The sequence below is a fragment of the Mirounga angustirostris genome, unplaced genomic scaffold (assembly GCF_029215605.1).
Source record: "Mirounga angustirostris isolate CCGP_5_RB_7025 unplaced genomic scaffold, mMirAng1.0.hap1 SCAF_16, whole genome shotgun sequence".
In the NCBI taxonomy this organism is placed as follows: Eukaryota; Metazoa; Chordata; class Mammalia; order Carnivora; family Phocidae; genus Mirounga; species Mirounga angustirostris.
The window spans coordinates 43,696,027-43,712,746 of NW_026991724.1; the positions used below are offsets into that span (position 1 = coordinate 43,696,027).

Genomic DNA, 16,720 nt, shown 5'->3' on the forward strand with positions numbered 1-16,720 from the left:
GATTTGGGAGGGTCTTCTGATGTGCTCCGGCCTCGGCGCCCTGGATCAAAGGGAAGGCCAGGGGTAAGTCTAGGGCAGCTGGGGGTGGTGGGTGACTGGGCTTCGGGATGTGGGTAGTTACCTGTCCGCATGCACCAGCCGCGGCAAGGACAGAGAGCCACACGGGCTGTGTCTAGAGCTGGCCTGCAACTGGCCCAGGGATGCATTGGCTGCCAACTCACCGCCATGCACTAGTACTGATATGTGGGCTCGGCATAGCTCTAACAGCTCCAGCACCTGGACGGGGGACGTGTGCAGTGAGGCAGGTGGGGGTGCCGGCTCTATATGCCCCCACCCCACCTGGGCCACCGCTCACCTCCCAGCTCTGCTTGGCACCACCCTGCTCTGCCCAGTCCCGAGGCGTGCGACCCTGCTGGTCATGCAAACGCAGGTCACCCCCCGCCTGTAGCAGGTGCAGCATCACCAGGCTGCGGCCCGAGAAGGCGCCTGCGTGCACAGGTGTGCTGCCATCGAGGCAGCGGCTGCATCGGAACAATGAGGACAGAAAGGTATTAGGAAAGGGGCGGAACAGGGACAAGGGGTAGCAGGATGGGAGCACTGAGGGATGAGAGTCACGGTGAACATGGGAGGTGGACATCGGGACAGGAGGGGTCACTTGGGGACACAGTGGGGTCTTTGAGAGGTGAGAGTCTCATTGTGAGCATGAGAGTAACCAGGAGAATGGGAATAGTTCCTGGAGGACAAGGAGGGGTTAATGCAGAGAACAAGGCGGAAGCTCACTGGGCACGGAAGGGTCATCAGGATGGAAAGGTGTCATGAGGGAGTGGTCTCTGGGGAGGAAAGCCCTGGCTCTCAGGCTCTCTGGGGTTCTGACCCATACCCCTGGGAACGTGGGGGCACCGCCATCGGTCCACTCACTGGTTGGGGTTGGCGCCAAAGGTCAGCAAGAGCTGCACGGCAGAGCTGTGGCCCAGCAGCGCCGAGAGGAAGAGCCCCGTCTGCCCAGCAGAGTTCTCACCATCCACCTGGACAACTGAGGGGCAGCAAGGCTTAGGACTATCCCTGCCCTTTACTCCAGAGGCAGCAGTCCTGGGGGCTGCTATGCAACGCCTCAGCCAATTCCCAGTCCCCGCAGTCCCTCCTTGCCTGGGTGACCCTCAACTCCAGATTCTATCTGTATGTCCTGGAACCCCCACCCTCCAACCACTGGGGACTCTGCTCAGAATCTGTCTCAACACAGTGCTCACCATTAATAAGTCTACAGAGTTGCAACAAGGGGTGACGTCCACCTGCTATGCTGCCACCCATCTGCCACCCCAGAAGTGTCAAAATCACACAAAGGTACCCAGGGGCCGGGGGGAAGTGGCCTTCTCAGGGACCTCAGCTGACAGGAGCCTTGTGCACTGTCCAAGGCAGGCAGCCTCCACCCAGCTCTCCTTCAGTGTGTCTATACAGATCCCATGTGGCCAGCATCCAATTCTTCAAGAAAAGCAAACTCTTTGGATTTTATCAGGAAATCTCTCAGGTTTATTTTTGCATACTGCTTCTAAGAGCCGAATCCAAGTAGCAATCTCCTCTGCACCTCCACTTACGCCAATCTCTTCCCCCCTCCTCATTCTGCTCAGATCCCCTTCCTATCCCCTCCTCTCCATACCCATTATCCTGAATTCTTCTTCCTCTAGGCCCTGGCCTATCTCCCTACTGAGGGCAAATGCATGGTGTCTTTGTCCTTGCACTCCTATGTCTTAGGCAGACATGGCTAAAATCAATCATGTGCTTGGCCCAACCCAGCTTGGTCTCTGTCACAAAATCTCTCCAAATGTGGTCCTTTAGGAACATCTGAATATCACAATTACTGCATCCTATTTTATCCAGTAGCCCACTGTCTTTTGCAATGGCATCCTAAATGATTTTCTGCATTTGTTTTGCCCTGCAAAAGGATCTTCTTAAAACACAAATCACTGCATGATATAGATAATCATTACAATGGTGGTCACTTCATTTCATGTATAAATAATCTTATACAAGTTGTTCCAAAAGCAAAAAAAAAAAAAAAAAAGAGAGAGAGAGAGAGAGAGAGGGCAAGGCTCCTTTTATGAGGCTAGTATGACCTTAATTCCAAAGCCTGGTAAGTTTCCAGAACCAAAAATGAAATATTTCAATTCCATTAATGATCATATATGCTAACCTCCTAAATAGACTAAAAGGGATTATCCAATTGATTTATTCCCAGAAATCAAGGACGATTCAACATAAGAAAATCAATCAATGTAGGAAAACACATTCATGGATTAAAGAACAAAAATCACATTTGGCTCAGTAGATACAGAAAAAGAACTTGATAAAATTCAAAACTTCCATAAGAGACTCTTAACAACAGAGAACAGAGGGTTGATGGAGGGAGGTGGGTGGGGGATGGGCTAAATGGGAGATGGGTATTAAGGAGGGCACTTGTTATGATGAGCACTGGGTGGTATATGTAAGTGATGAAAGACTAAATTAAATAAATAAAAATAAAATTCAATACTTACTTATGACTGAGGGAGGCAAATACCTCAAAAAACTAAGAATAAACAGGAACTTCCTCACTTTATAAAAATTATATACCAAAACCCAAGAGCACCCACAATACTTAATGCAAAAATACAGATTAATTCCCTTTAATATCAAGAACAAGTTAAGAGATGTCCATCGACAACAAGGTTTGGGGGTTTGGGGGTTCTGGCCAACACCATACACGAGAAAAAAAAGAATTAAGAGTTGAAAGGGCTGAGACCAAACTGTCACCATCTGTGGGTAACAAAAACTGTAAAAGAATCAAAAACTACAACTATTAAATTCAGAAAGTGACCAGAAACACAATCGACTTAGAAAAATCGATGAAAAATGGAAATTGTAAATTAGATGTTAATTTCCTGCCTACAACTCCAATGGCTTCCCATCCCACACAGAACAAAATATAACAGAATTCACCCACTACTTCAGAGGCCCTTTCCTGTCTGGACGGAGCTGGTGCCTCTTAAGCTTCAGCCCTCTCCCTGAGTCCCCCTCCCCCACTGCTGCTACTTAACAGTTTGACTTCAAGGCCTTTGCAGTGGCTCTGTCACCCTGGGGTGGGGGTGTGGTTTGCATGACCGGCTCTTATAAAGCCACGCTTCTTGGTGTAGCTACTTCATCTTCACCACTCTCTTAAATTCTCACGATAGATTTCATTCACAATGACCCAGAAGGTCGTCCCTAAATCCCCATCATAGACGACAGAGGCTGGCACACCATAGGTGCCTGGTACACAACTGTTGAGCGTGTAGAAGTCCCACCTTCTACACGGCCTCTTGAGCTGGTCCCCACAGGAAGCTGCAGGAGCTGAACCCTCACCTCTCCGCAGGAGCCGGGTGAGGCCCCAGCCTGGGCCCCCGGCCACAGCCAGGCGATGCAGTCGTCCCACCTGGGCTTCTGGATCCCTAACAGAGCCCAGCTCCACGGGGAAGCGAGAGCGCAGGGAGGGCATCTGTGAGCTCCGGCCTCGCTCAGATCCTGCGCAGGGATCACCTAGGGGTGTCTCATGAGGGAGGAAGAAGTAAACAGAGGACCTCTGGGGGTAATAAAAACAGCTGGCTGGGAGTCCTGGAGAGCCGAGTGAGAAAGGGAGGGGACTCAGGAGGAATCCTCTCCGGTGTTAGGTGTTTGAATGAGAAAAAGGGTGGGATCTGGGAGAGCTACAGCCCGGCAGGTCTGGGGTCTACGGGAGTCTGAGGGCAGGGCATTCTCTCTGGGGGAGGGGGTGTAAGGGCTCCAGGGATAGGATCTGAGCTGAGGAAAGGAGGCTAGTGGTTTAGGAAAAGGGTCTGGTGGAAGAGGGGCCTGAGGGTTGGCCTGAGAAGGGGTAGAGTCTCCAGGTTGGGCGACGGGGTGGAAGGGAGGAGGACAGTCAGGGCAGGGGCTGAGACAGGGTGTGAGGGTTGGGGACACGGACTGAGGTTGAGGGAAGCCTCTGGGTGCTGGGGTGGGGTCTGTGGGCTACTGGAAGAGACTGAGGAAGGAGGGGGTCGGAGGGCAGTGTCTGTGGGCTGGGAACCGGAGTCTGATAAGGGGTAGGGTCTGCGGGCCACCAGGGGTGGGAAGGAGGGAGGAGTATGAGGGAAGGGGGCGGTCTGGGGGCGGGGTCTAGCCTGAGGGTCCAGTAAGCTCTAGGAAGATTCTGGGGCCTAGGCCCCAGCCCAGGGGGTCCTTGCACCTACCGTTGCGCTCCCACAGTGATCACCACGTGACTGCCACGTGACCCAGGCACGCACGCCGGCGTCTGAGCGGGAATCAGGGGCGCATGCGCATCAGTGGCTTGCGCTTGCGCAGTAGCTTCCCTCCTCTGAGAGGCGCTCTTACAGCCCTGAGGTGATGCAAAAGAAGAGCAAGCCATATCCACCCTAGAGGTACGTGTTATCCCCCTGTTACGCCTGCCCCAGGACTTGTTTGAGGTGGTGGGCCCTTCCTGATCCCTGTCCTTGGCTGTCTTCTTCCCACGCTTCTTACCACCACCACGGGCTGTCTCTTTTCCCTAACCCCAACCTCATCTCTTTGCCCCAAACCTGGGGCCCCACAGTGTCCTGGACACCTCGCCCTGGAAATCCTCTGAGACCCTCCCAGCCACTGGGTCCCACACTTGTAGTATCTCCCCAAAACTGCATTTCCTCCCAATCACCATCTCAGGGTACCCCCTCTTCAAGCCAGAGCCCTGGGCCTCGCCCTTCAGTGTCTCCCTCCCATCCAACCTCTCAGCCCGAGGGCCCATCCACTCAGCCTCTAGATTGTCCTTCCCACCAGCCTCCTCCTCCGTTTGTTATAGCCCTGCCATGCTCCAGCTACCTGCAGGGATTTCTTACTTCATCTTCCCTTGGGCTCCCAGCCTGTCTCCCCACTCTGGTACACTCACTGCATGGTAGCCAGGGGAGTCTTTACTAAAGCCAAACCTGACTCTGTTCCTCCCTTGCTTGAAACTCTCCTGGCTCCCCAGGGCCCTTGGGACAGAGTCCAGGCCCTTAAATCTGGCATCAAAGATGGCATTGTCTGGCCTGCCTACCCTTCATCCCTGTCTTCCCACTCCCTAGTCTGTTGCAAACTTTTCTGTCTATGCGCACGCCCTTGCCTTTGAATGCTCTTCTCAGTATTCCTTTGGTTATCCTTATGAATTCCCTGGAAAGCCCTCTTGATCACCAGGTGTCTTGCCTTGATCCACCAGGCTGTCACTGTCTGAAGATAGGTCTGTCTACCCCTACTGGACTAAGCCCTGTGAGGCAGGGCCTGCAGTTGTCTTTGTCACTGTTGAGTCCCCAGCATTGTTCATCTCAGAGGAGCCCAGAAGGAGCCTCAGTAAATGCTTATTAAATGAAAAAGTGATTTGCCTCTTCCCTCTGTCCCTCCCAGCCTCTTGGTTTCAGTGCCTCAGTGTCTGCTGTTCATCTGGGCATCCCCTGGAGTGAAGAAAGCTCCCACATGAGTCATTGACTGGCTGAGTAGAGCTGATCCCAGGCCCATTGCAGGACAGTCTGCCTCAGGGTTAAGGGGAGGCATCATTAGTCTTTGATCAATGCCCTTGCCATGCTCTAGGATCAGCTAGTGGTCTCTCTTGAGCTGCAGAGCCTCTAGCTTGGGCTCGCTGAGGTGGAGACTAGCCCTTCCCCAAGGAGGAGCTTCAGTGCAGGACAGCAGCCTGGGCCATAGCTCAGGATCTTTATTAACCACATGACCCCTGGGGATGCTAATGGGGTACCCTCAGGCCCCGCCCAGCACTCTCCGTCGAAGTTCTTGGCTGAGCAGCTTCTGTTCCCTGCGGGCACCCTGCAGCACGCTCCGGTTCTCCTGGGCCCTCCGGATCAGGTAGGGGATCACCTCCTCCAGGGAACCATAAGGGATGGACTTATACACAGCATAGCCAGCCTGCCCTGTGGGGAGAGTGTTGGCATGGTGTGAACTCATGTTTGGGGAGAGGCCCCATCTGGAACAGAGACTTTCATGTCTGAGGACATGACAGACTAGGTGAGTTGGACAAAATTTCCCACTGAAAAAACATAAAATCCTGCAGTAAACATTTAGAAAAATCTTCCTAAAGTTATTAAAATACGGCCAAAAGAGTAAGGAATTTAGTAATCCAAGCATTAAGAGAAAGTGAGAACCCAAAGAGGGAAGGATGCAAGGAAGCACTTCCACCCTGAAGGCAAAATTTGATGACCTCACAGAGTTGAGGGGGTGCAGAATCGAGGCCCAGAGCCTGACCAGGGTTAGTTGTAATGGAGCACTTCCTCAAATTAAGCTGCACCCTCAGTGTCAGAGTTAACCAGAAGTCCACCCACCCACCTTCCCCAACTCACAGGGAATAGTGGCCTTGACCATAAGTGGAGCAGAGAAGAAAACAGAAACCCATCTCTGAGAGATCGAGGCCATGGATTAGCCTCATATATTTGTAGCTCAGATTTGCATCATGGAGATGCCTCAGGAAACCTCAGGCTCTGAATTTAGGGTAAAGTAATTCTGTACCCCTTAGTACCTGGAAGAAGAAAACATAAATCTTCTGGTCTCGGACCCCGGGAAGCAACACGGTCAAGATAACAAAGCATGAAACAAGACCCCATGATCAAGAACCAGCAAAAGCAACAGACAGCAGGCTCAAAGACAGGTGTGCAAGGCCTTCAGATACGGGAGCAACAGATCTATCTGGAAGAGTCTGGTGGCTGGGCCAGCTGCTCCCCTCTGGAGGGGAGCCTGGGCAGGAACTGGTTGGGAGTGGAAGGAGGGATTTGGCTGGGAGGGGATGAGGCCAAGGGCTGGGTGGGTCATGGTGGTGGAGTATGGGGAGAATGAGCCATTCACATACCCAGTGCCAAGGAGACGTGGTCGCACATCCCTAGAAGTTGTCCAAAACAGACAGGTCCGTCCAGAGGAATGCCCAGCTCCCACATGCTATAGAAAAGGCCACATCATCAGTCCAGACAGTGGCTGGACCCAGAGCTGACTGTCAGCCATTATGCACTCATATGGCTGTTCCAGTTATTTAAAATTTTGAAGTACTTCCAAACTCAGCAATAAATAAACACTGCCCTCAGGTCCCTGAAAACTCCCCAGTGAGTCCCAGCTCCTTCCCTGGAACCCTCAGACCTCCTTGTGCCCCAGCAAGTAGGGAGCAATGTCTTGTTTAGCTGGGACCTACAGGACCTACAGGTTTAGCGGGGGTTAAATATTTTGGATAGGCCCCCCTGAATCCCTGTGAACCTACTGGCCCCTCACCATCTCTCCCCCTGTTCCATATCCACCACCCTCTGCCTATCCCTGGCATGTGAGCAAGGGAGAGGAAGGGAGGGGGCCTTCTTGTGGGTACCCATTTCTCATCCCTCTACGTACCGCTTGGTTGCCTGGTGAACAGATTCCTCATTGTGGGAAGCCACCATGAGATGGCACATGGGGCCACGGTGGGACACCTGGGTCAACATCAGCTCCAGACAGCGGCTGTAACTTAACGGAGATGTTCTGTTCAGCTTATGGCACCTGGTGATTAAGGTCAGGCCCCAGGGACTCGGGATTCCTGTCCTTGGGAGGTGGGGTGCTTAAGGGCGAGTACTCTGGAGTCAGACAGTACCCCCATTTCACCTGCACCAGGCGCAAGGGATAGCCCTTCTCTGAGCCTGTTTCCTCTCTTTTAACGATGCAAGTTCAGCTAACAGCACTGTTGAGGATGGAGTGAGATGAGGGTGTCATAAAGCCCCTGGCTCAATGGCCGTCTCACAGCAAAGGGCCACATTCCGTGCATGAGATGACATTTACCAAGGTCATTCACTGCAGCATTGGCCACGGAACATGAGGAGCAGTAATGCAGTTGTCTGTCGGTGGGGCCTGGCTCAAATGAATGACGGCACACAAAGGATAGTGGAGTGCCAGGCACTAAAGAAGGGTGAGGACACTCTGGGGCACTGATATGGAAAGGTAAACTGACTGGCAAATGCTTTCCCAGCTTGCTGCCGGCCAAGTGCCATCCTAAGGACGTCACTGGTTATTCTCCATTGCCCCCCAGATCTGTTCTCTGACCTTCTCTGCCCCTCAGGAAGCTGACTTTTATGTCCTATATCACCCATGGAGGAATGAGCAGGAGATCAGAAGAGGGGAGGAGAGGGAGCTTGGGGTATTTCGCCCCCAGCCCTCTCTCTGGCCCATGCTGACTGTCTTGTGCATGGTGACACCTTCTTTAGGGTGGCCCCCCTTCCTCAGCTCTGGAACAGTGGTCGTAAGAGCTTCATGCTCTCAGGGGTTCCCCTAACCTTGCCCACACTCTATAGAGAGAGCATTTTACTGCATTTCCTTTAGTTAAACCCCTTTGCTTGGAATTCTCTTTCTTCCAGGGTTCTGCCTGACCCACATACATTCACTCAAGTCAGCTCCATGAGGTAGATGTCCTGGTTATCCCCATTTTACAGAGGGGAAGACTGAAGCTTGTCCCCAGGTCACACAGCTAAAAGTGGCTGGGCTGGGATATGAACCTAGGCTGTCTGATGCTCCAGAGCCTGGGTTTATTATCATTAGACTATTCTGCCTTTAAAATATGCAACTGAGTGGAAAAGCAAGGAGCAGTGTGTAGGCATGATGCCTTTTGCACATATACACACACAAATCTCTGTGTTCGCCTGTTTTTGGATAAAGGAGCTTAGGAGATGTGTAAGAAACTAACAAAAGTAGTCACCTGTGGAGAGCAAGGAGACTCCAAAATGAGAGGGGGATTTGGGTGGAAGTGAGATATGTCAGTGTATTCATTTCATATCATTTTTATTTTTTATGTTTTTAGAGAGAGCAAGCGAGTGGGGGAGAGAGGCAGAGGGAGAGAGAGAATCCCAAGCAGGCTCTACACCCAGCACAGAGCTCTACTCAGCTCGATCTCATGACCCTGAGTTCATGACCTGAGCTGAAAGTAAGAGTTGGACACTTAACCAACAGCCATCCAGGTACTGCATATCATTTTGATTTTCTTTTAAAGATTTATTTATTCATTTTTAGAAAGAGAGAGAGAGCATGCCCACAAGCAGGGGGAGGGGCAGAGGGAGAGAGAGACTCCCAAGCAGACTCTGCTCTGAGCACAGAGCCCAACTCAGGGATCGATCCCATGACCCTGAGGTCAGGACCTGAGCTGAAACCAAGAGTCAGATGCTCAACTGACTGAGCCACCCACATGCCCCTCATTTTGATTTTTAATCACATAAACTTAGTATTTATTCAGAATGTGTAATGTATGAATGCAAAATGGTGTAGCAGCTTTGGAAAATCATCTGACAATTCCTCAAAACGTTAAACGGAGTTACTGTATAACCCAGCATTTCCACTCGTAGAGAGTTGAGCTTTCAAGAGAATTGAAAATGCATATTTACAGAAGAATATGCACACGAATGTTCATAGCAGCCCTAGTCATAATAGCCAAAAGTGGAAGTGATCCAAATATCCATCAGCTGATGAGTGGTACATCCATACAGTGGAATATTATTTAGACGTAAGGGACTGAAGTACTGATTCATCTGACAACGTGGTTGAACCCTGAGAACATTATGCTAAGTGAAACAGGCCAGACACAAAAGGCCATACATTATATGACTCCGTTGATATGAAATGTCCAGAAGAGACAAATCCATAGGACAGAAAATAGATTAGAGCCTGCTATAGGGCCTGAGGGGAGGCAAATGGGGAATGACTGCTAATGGACATGGTTTCTTTTGGGGGGTGATGGAATGTTCTGGAATTAGTGGTGATGGTTGCACAGCCTTGTGAATATACTAAAATCCACTGAATTGTACCCTTTGAAATGGTGAATTTTATGGTATGTGAATTATATCGTAATAAAAAATAATAATAACGGTGCCAGTGATTAAGCCTGTGGGGCACAAACATATGTAGGAGCCCTCATGGGCCTTGGATGCAAGCCTAGCTTCTGGCTATGGTGTGGCCCATTGCCCTGTGAGCTTGGGTCAGTCCCTGTGGCTCTACAAACCTCTCCTGGATCCAGTGTGAAATGGAGGTAGATTTTTTTTTTTAAGATTTTATTTATTTATTTGACAGAGAGCGAGAGCAGGAACACAAGCAGGGGGAGTGGGAGAGGGAGAAGCAGGCTTCCCGCTGAGTAGGGAGCCGGATGCGGGGCTCAATCCCAGGAGCCTGGGATCATGACCTGAGCTGAAGGCAGATGTTTAATGACTGAGCCACCCAGGTGCCCCTGGAGGTAGATTTTTAAGCTCTATGGGGACAGGGCCTGGTTACCACCTTCTGTTGGGAGTGGGACCAGGGTCCAGCCGAGGTCCTGATCTAAATCAGGTGATCAGAAAATATGTGGTAAAGGAACAGTTTCCTTCTTCCCAGGGTCATGGGATGGGGGCCCAAGCAGCTCACCCATATTTTGCTCCCAGCACAGGGTGATTTGAGGTGGGTAAGAATGCAGGTTCTAGAGTCAGTCTGCTGGGTTCAGAACTTGGCCGTGCCACTTACTAACTATGTGACCTTGGGTAAGTGGTTCTACCTCTCTGTGCCTGGGTTCCTTCCTCTGTGAAATTGGGCAGGGGGTGATGATGATAGTACCTACTGCTTGGGGGTTGTTTATGTGTTCAGCAGATCTGTACTGAGCACCTACCTCATAGCAGGCACAATTCTAAGCACTGGATGCTCAACAATGAACAAATCAGAAACCCCTGCCCTCCTGGGCCCACGCTCTAGAGCAGGAGACAGACAGTGTGCAATTGAATACGAAAGTGTATAGAACCTCAGATGCTGTGTAAGTGCTAAAGAGGAAAAGTAAATTTAGGAAAAGAGTAGTGTGAGTGTTCTAGTTTTTGATAGGAAGGGCAAGGAAGGTCCCCTGAGGAGGTACCAACAAGGAGGTGAGGGATTGAGCCAAGCAGCTGTCTGGAGGGAGAACGTTCTAAGCAGTGGGAACAGGAAGTGCAAAGGCCCTGGGGATCATCAAGGAGGACTGTGTGGAGGAACAGAGTGGACGGAAGACCAGATTATGTGGAGATGGGGGGCTGCTGTAAGGATTTTGGGCTTATTAAGGGGCAGTGGGAGCGAAGGAAGGGTTTTGAAGAGGGACAGGATTTGACTTAGATATTAACAGGCTCCCTCTGGCTGCCTGTGGGGTACAAATTGGGGTGGTGGACAAAGGAGGGAGCAGGGAGCCCAAAGAGGAGGCAGGAAGTGACGATGTCCTGGACCAGGGAGAGGAAATGATATGTGGACATACACAGGATGCTTAGCATCATGGGCAGTGTGCCGGGATGAAAGGTTAGATGTTATTTATCTCCGAGGCCTGTCTGGCCCAGTCCTACCTCTGACTGGTAGCCTCATAGTCCGGCTGAGTGGGGTCTTCTGTCCCATGGTGCCGAGCCACCTCTCTCTCCTTGTCTAGATATGCCCCTCGTACCAACTTGACTCCGAAGGCCAGGCCAGCCCTGTCAGCGGCCTCCGCGGCCCGCCTCAGCCGCTCGTGTGTGTCCTGGCGGGGCACCCCGGCAGCTTCGGGTCAGGGCCTCCAGGACCCCAGCCCGCGGTCCCCCACAGTTCACCACACACCTTCAGATAGGCCTGGTAAGTGTTCCACACCCAGGGCCCGCCTTCCCCGGGGCCGTTCCAGCGCATGGCCAGGGCATCCACCAGCAGAGAGAGAGCCGGGTTCAGGAAGGTGTACTCAGCGTCCACCAGGAGCCTCACATGCTGGGCTCGGGCATGCTGAGGGTGAGAGGGGCCGCGGTCAGGCCTCAGGGCTCCCAGCACGCGTGGTGGAGCCAGGCCACGGCAGGTGTTACCTTGACTACCCGGTGCAAGCGGCTCAGAGAGGCCCGGAGATGCTGGTTTTGCTCGGCATTGAGGTGGGAGACCTGGAGATCCTGGAGGAGCAGCAGGGGAGGCAAGAATGGCTCAGGTGACCGGATCCTTCCAGGGCCTGTGTCTCCTCTCCCCCACCACCCAGAAGGGCGAAAAGTTTAGAAATTTTTAGAAATAGGAAACGTAGCTGTATCACATAGATACTATTTATTGAGGTGAATAAAATGGTTAAGAGCCCAGGATTTGGGTTTGAATCCAGACTCCACCACTTACTGTGTGGCCTTGGACAAGTCATATAACCTCTCTGGGCCTCAATTTTTGTCTGTTTTTTCAACAATTAGAGGATAATGGCATCTCCTTCATGGAGTTGCTGTGTGGACCTGTAAGACGTGCCTGGACATAAGAATGGGATGGAGCCAGCACATGATAAGCACTCGATATATGTTGTTATTTTTTTTTTAATTTTTTAAAAGGTTTTATTTATTTATTTGACAGAGAGAGACGCGGCGAGAGAGGGAACACAAGCAGGGGGAGTGGGAGAGGGAGAGGCAGGCCTTCTGCAGAGCAGGGAGCCCAATGCGGGGCTTGATCCCAGGACCCTGGGATCATGACCTGAGCCGAAGGCAGACGCTTAACGACTGAGCCACCCAGGGCCCTGATATATGTTGTTGTTATAATAATAAGTGACTTCATATGCTATCTTATTTATATAATCTTCACAATGATCACGGTAGACAGTTACTCCAAGCTTCCTTGTCCAGTGAGGAGACTGAAGCTCAGTGAGTGAGAAGACTAGGAATTAATACATAGGAAGTGCATAGAAGAGTAGCCAGCTCATAGGAGGTGCCAGAATTGTCATCTGGTATTAGGTCTCTTAGGACCTCCATATCCTCATGTAAGGCCAGAGCCTCATTGCAACCCACGAGGCTCCACCCATCTGGCCCCTCTGCTCTCATCTCCTCAGCTCTCCCGAGCTCGAGCTCGCAGTCCTCCAGCCATGCTGGCCTCCCTGCTAGTCTTTCAGCATGCCTGGTACCTTTGTGCCTCAGGGCCTTTGCTCTGGCTGTTCCTTCTGCTTGGAACACTCTTCCCCTCAATGTCCACTTACTTCACTCTTACCTCTTCTCCAGGTGTTTTTCTCAATGTCACCTTCTCAGTGAGGTTTTCCCTGGTTCACATTTGCAACTCACTTTTTGGGGCTTTCCCTTCTCCTTTGTCAGCCTTATTTGTCTCTACAATGCTTATTTATACTTGTTACTTAGTGGCTTTGGTTTTAGTCATTGAGTGTCTCTTGCCCCTCCCTGACTAGCAAGTGAGTGCCTCAAGGACTGGGAGTTTGTCTTGGTCATCATTTCGTACATCCCTGGGGAAGCACGGTGGAAATAATAATTGCCCCTAACTTATGTTCTTGTTATGGACATTCCAAAGGTGAATATGAGGGCCTGGCGACTCAAGGAGTCCAGCTGGGTTCAAAGAAGTTGGGGGGTTCAAGAAGGAGGAACAGGTGGGACTTAGTTCTACCAGATCCAACAGAGTCCAGATGGAGACACAGGCCTAGGTCTGCTAGTGGAACGCCCCAGGATCAGGCTGTGGCAACCCCCCCTTGGCTTAGTGGATAAAACTCTCCAGCAGGAGGGAAGAGCTGGGGTACCTGCCCAGTTATCTTGTCCTCAGTCAGAGAATTGTCTCCCTCTGGCTGGGGGCAGAGTCTTGGGAGAGTTCTGAGGAGTTAGTAGCTGGTGATACTCCCTACGTATGATGGCCACCCTCAGAGAGGGCCTACTTGGTGCCTGGTGCTATTTTGGGTACCTCACCAAATATTTAACTCACTCAATCTTCACCTCCCTGTGGGGTAGGGACTGAGACAGGGGATGGGAGGGCTGTCTCTGAGATGGGGACAGGAAGGGGGGCATGTTTGGGGAGACACTGAAGCCTGGTAGGTGTGAGGGGTCTGGAGGATGTCCAGGGGCTCAGGCGAAAGGCTGGGGATGGAGACAAACATGGGCCCCATGAGTACCCAGTGGGGAAACTGAGGCTGCAGGGTGGATAAGAAGCCCCCATCGAGGGGAGTAAGGAGTGAGGAGGTGGGAGCCAGGACCTAGACTTGGGGAAGCACCATATTGAAGAGACAGGCAGAGAAGAACCTAACAAGGATTGAGAATGAGCTGGCAGAGATGGAAAAGGAAAACCAGGTGTTTGTATTAGGGATGCCAACGGCAGGGCGGGTAGCAATAGTTTATGGAAATAAACAGAAATGAATGAGTGAATGAATGAATGACCAAACCAAAACCCCACTGGCCTAATCATAACTTCCAGTCAGCACAACAGAGCTGAGTTGATTGACCAAATACTAATTACTCTTTTTGAGTTGGGAAAGAGCTACTGTCTCACTACGTCTTCTGAGAACTCCCAGCCCCCAGGCCCTCGCCTAGGACCCCCAGATGACCCATGTATTCCATCCATTCCAGCCACACCCCAGGGCTAGAGCCACATTTATTTCTGGTTGTTCCAAGCCTGGGGAGTAGCAGTAGTTACATAGTTCGAACATCCTGCTTACAGGCAGGTGCCTGCTACATCCAAGTATAGAGAGCTCTGCTCCCTCCCACTTCCTCACCGACCACCCATTCTCTACCAGCCTGAGACCCTTACCCGCCCAGAGTCCATGGCTTCAGCCAGCCTCTCGGGGCTCAGCTCCAAGGAAGCCCCTGGTTTTCTGATCCATGAGGTTAGCTCCTTCTGGAATGGGGTGGTGGGTGGAGTGGTGAGGGGGACCTGGTAGGCAGCCATACCCTCCCTCCCCCATCTTGCCCGTCCCTTACACAGAGCCGAACACTGGTCAGCGCCGTCACCTTCAGCTGCATAAGGATGTTCCCAGTCGGGCCAGGGGTCTCCAGCAGGCCTCGTGACAGGTCCACACACCGAAGCATAGCACTGAAGTTCCCCTCATACCAGGCTTCACTGCCCAGCCAGCGGGCATTAGCTTCTGGAGCCCACCAGTCCCCTTCCTGCCAACCTCCCAGCCTCCCTGGGCCTGGCCCCTACTCACCCAGTCTTGACAGCTGAGTCTGGCTCCTCCTCAGTGGGTACTGCCAGCAGGGGCCGAAGGCCTAGGGTCTGGAGCTGTTGGACACAGCCCTTCACCTCCTCTGCTGTCTCACCAGCCACAAACTGCCCATAGATAGATGCTCGGAGAAGTGCGCCTGAGAGCCGGGAGCCCAGGAGTCGCTGAGACCAGGCCTGGAGCTGGAGTGACAGAGAGCAAGGGCTCAGAGCCCAGTCCGGGGATGCCCAAGGCCAGTCCCCAGGGTCCCTGCTCACCGCCAGGCCATGTGTGACCAGAGGGGGCCAGGCACACAGCCGCAGCACCAACAAAGCTCGTGTCAGTTCTCCTGTGCCTTTGAGGTGAAAAGCCCCACCATCAAAGCTCAAGGGCTGCCAGCCCCCAGCGGAGGGTCCAGCTTGGGAACAGAGCACACGACAGGTCCGCAGCATCATGAATCCCTAGCCACTTCTAGAGCAAGTAAAGGGGCTTTGGAGGCAGGAGGTCTACCAAATGCCCCTTGCCCGGCCAGGGGCAGTGACTGATTAACCAGGCAGTAGCCAGGGCAAGGCAAATCTTTTAGGATCATAGGCTCCTTGGGGGGCAGTTAATTATTAACTGATGGGGACAGAGTTCATAATAATGGGGACAGGAATGGAAACCCCCAAAAATAGCCCCCAACAACCCCCAGCAGAAGAGCTCACAATTGTTGTGTTAAGGGAAAGCATGGGCTCTGGAATAAGGATCTCCAGGTTCAAGGCCATTCGGTTTTGTGATCTTGGGAAAGTTACTTAACCTCGCTTATTGCAATTACTACATTTTCAAACGGGAAAGATGGCAGTGTTACTGAATCAATTTGAAAATGCACATAACCTGTAACCCAGCTGTTCCAGGCTGAGCATACATCTTAGAGAACTGGGACGTGACCGTCGGGAAACATGTAGAGGGAGGAACATTCACAGCTGCACTGTTTGTCACGGCCACAAAGCACCCAAATTTCCATCAACCGCAGAACGGGTAGAGATATACTGTGGTCTACAATGGCATACTATATGGAATACTATATGGCAATGAAAACGGAACAGACTACTTATGTGTCCAACCCCATGGTTAAATCTCACGTGCATAGTAGTGAGTGAAAGAAGCAGACACTGAACAGGACACGCTGCATTATTCCATTCAATACACTTGAAAGCAGGGGAAATGAAACAGTAGTGTTAGGAATATGTACACAGTGGCTGACCCATACAGAAAAGACAAAAAAGGAAATGATTATCTCAAAAGTCAGAGGTGGTTACCTCGGGCGATGGGAGGGGCTGTAGCTGGGTAGGGGCTCCTGGGGCTTCCCTGTCCTTATTTCTTAACCTGATGATACAGTTGTTCACATTCTAAGTATTTTTTTTAAAGATTTTATTTATTTATTTGAGAGAGAGAGAGAGCACAAGTGGGGGAGGCGCAGAGGGAGAAGCAGGCTCCCCACTGAGCAGGGAACCTGATGCAGGGGCTCCATCAGGACCCTGGGATTGTGACCTGAGCCGAAGGCAGACGCTTAATGACTGAGCCACCCAGGCGCCCCCTGCAGTCTTTTATCAGTACCCAATTCACAGAACATGTGACTAGAGTCAGACTGTAAATCCAGCAAAGCTTGAGCTAAAGTTTTAAGCTGTTTTTTTTTTTTTAATTCCATGCACAGTTCATATTTAAAAATTAAAACAATACAGAAGGAGGCAGAGTGAAAAATCAGTCTTTCTCCCACTCCTGAATTTCAGCCCCTCAATTTGGTCCCTGTAAGGCAGTGGGCTATCCTTGCAAAGACAGAAAATGCACCTATATATCTCTTCTATTTAT

At 51.5% G+C, this 16,720-nt stretch overlaps 1 protein-coding gene across 1 annotated transcript; it reads right to left on the reverse strand.

Annotated features, from left to right (window-relative positions):
- Positions 1-4,839: 4,839 nt before the first annotated feature.
- PRODH2 (proline dehydrogenase 2) lies at positions 4,840-14,884 on the reverse strand. The gene is made up of 8 exons (XM_064582020.1): positions 14,652-14,884; positions 14,482-14,568; positions 11,814-11,894; positions 11,581-11,736; positions 11,337-11,503; positions 7,390-7,500; positions 6,866-6,951; positions 4,840-5,936 (listed from the first exon to the last, which is right to left on the reverse strand). Exons 1-8 carry the CDS (start codon positions 14,757-14,759, stop codon positions 5,767-5,769), a joined length of 966 nt encoding a protein of 321 aa, XP_064438090.1. The 5' UTR covers positions 14,760-14,884; the 3' UTR covers positions 4,840-5,766.
- Positions 14,885-16,720: the final 1,836 nt, after the last annotated feature.